Source organism: Anarrhichthys ocellatus, unplaced genomic scaffold, assembly GCF_004355925.1.
Source record: "Anarrhichthys ocellatus isolate YVR2014 unplaced genomic scaffold, GSC_Weel_1.0 scaffold192, whole genome shotgun sequence".
NCBI lineage: Eukaryota > Metazoa > Chordata > Actinopteri > Perciformes > Anarhichadidae > Anarrhichthys > Anarrhichthys ocellatus.
In genome coordinates, this window is record NW_022280222.1 from 17905 (window position 1) to 19542 (window position 1638).

Consider the following 1638-nt stretch of genomic DNA (forward strand, 5'->3'; position numbering starts at 1 on the left):
TGTGTGTGTGTGTGTGTGTGTGTGTGTGTGTGTGTGTGTGTGTGTGTCAGAGTAAAGCACAAAGAGACAGCGAGAGGAGGTTTGCAATGCTGCTTTTTTCGGCGTAGCTCTCACTTCGTAACTTACAAAGTACCTATAGCAGAAGCATTAACTTTGGACCTTATCAATACTCTAGGTATTTACTACTGTCTTATCGGTTCCCGTTTAGAACCGGGTATCGGGGGGCATCCCTGGTGCTCTGACTGAGTTCTCCCTACCTGCTGTCACTGAGGATACGACCTGAGGAAGAGCAGGGCCACATTTCATGTTAACATTATTCAAGTATTACTGAATATGGACACTGATATCATGTACATCAGTGCCTGCTCTACGTGTTCACTTCTTTATCTTTGTCCTCTGTTGCAGATCATCCAGAATCTGACAGCAAATCAGACAAAGCCACTGGAGCAGCAGACCAATCAGAGCCATGCTCCGACCCCGAACAGTACCAACGCTCTTCTGTTCAATCAGTCCAAATTGGCTGTTCAGCCCCTCACAACAGAGCAGCAGCAACAGTTATTGCAACAGCAACAGTCACACCAGGCTGCCCAGCAACAACATCAACAGTTACCACAGCAACCGCAGCATCCCATGATGCACCTCCAGCAGCAGCAGCAGCATCAGATGATGCAGCTACATCACCAACAACAACAACAACAACAACAGTCGCAGATCGCACAACAACAAGGGTTTGCACAGTTGCCCCAACAGCAACAACAGTTTCTGCAGCAACAGCAGCAAATGCACCAACAGCAGATGTTTTCGCAACAGCAGCAACAACAGCAGCAACAACATGCCTTCCCGCAGCAGCAGCAGCAGCAGCAGCTACGGCCCCAGCAGCTTTTGCGACCTGGTTTACAGCAGCTGCAGCAGCAACAGGCACTGCAACAACAGCTCCAGCAGTTCCAACAGCAGCAACGCATGCAGATGTTACAGCAACAGCAGCAACAGCAGAATCAACAGCAGTTGCATCAACAGCATCTACAACAGCAGCAGCAGCATTTCCTACAGCAGCAGCAACACATGCAGCAGATGCAGCAGCAGCACCTGCAGAATCAGCAGCAGCAGGTTTTGCAGCATCAGAACCAGCAGGCCCTGCAGCAGCAGCATCATCAGCAACAGACAACACTGCAGCCTCAGCTCCAGCAGCCTCCTCACGTCTCACAGCTTTTTGGACACGAGCCAGGACAAGAAAGTGAGTACGCCCACAGTTCGAGTGGAGGGTGATTATGGTCTAGACCGTTCTGTTATATATACTGTATACAGCAGTGGCGGGCCGTGCATGTTATACCTGGGCCTGCACTCGTAAAAATGAAGCCCACCACCTACAAATACACTATGAGTGCAGATACATGAATACCAGCATGACGGGATGCGGCGGCATTAACGAACAATGCATAAAGTCAAAATCAATTCAGCTAAAGCACGCATTCCGCCACACACTCAAGAGCATATTATTCATATCAGAGGGAACAATATTACCCATATCATGAAGACGACACCATAGACAAATGAACTGAGTAGTAACTCTCCTATTACTCCCTCCAGGAAACACACGACTCCGTAGTTCTTGTTACTGACGGATTTATTCGTCTGTCA

At 48.8% G+C, this 1638-nt stretch overlaps 1 protein-coding gene across 1 annotated transcript in view; it reads left to right on the forward strand.

Annotated features, from left to right (window-relative positions):
• paxip1 (PAX interacting (with transcription-activation domain) protein 1) overlaps positions 1–1355 on the forward strand; it is a 10197-nt gene extending 8842 nt beyond the window's left edge. The window contains exon 9 of the mRNA XM_031878672.1: positions 406–1355. Coding sequence (XP_031734532.1) covers positions 406–1266 — 861 coding nt within the window. The 3' untranslated portion in view covers positions 1267–1355. The remainder of the gene's footprint in view (positions 1–405) is intronic.
• Positions 1356–1638: the final 283 nt, after the last annotated feature.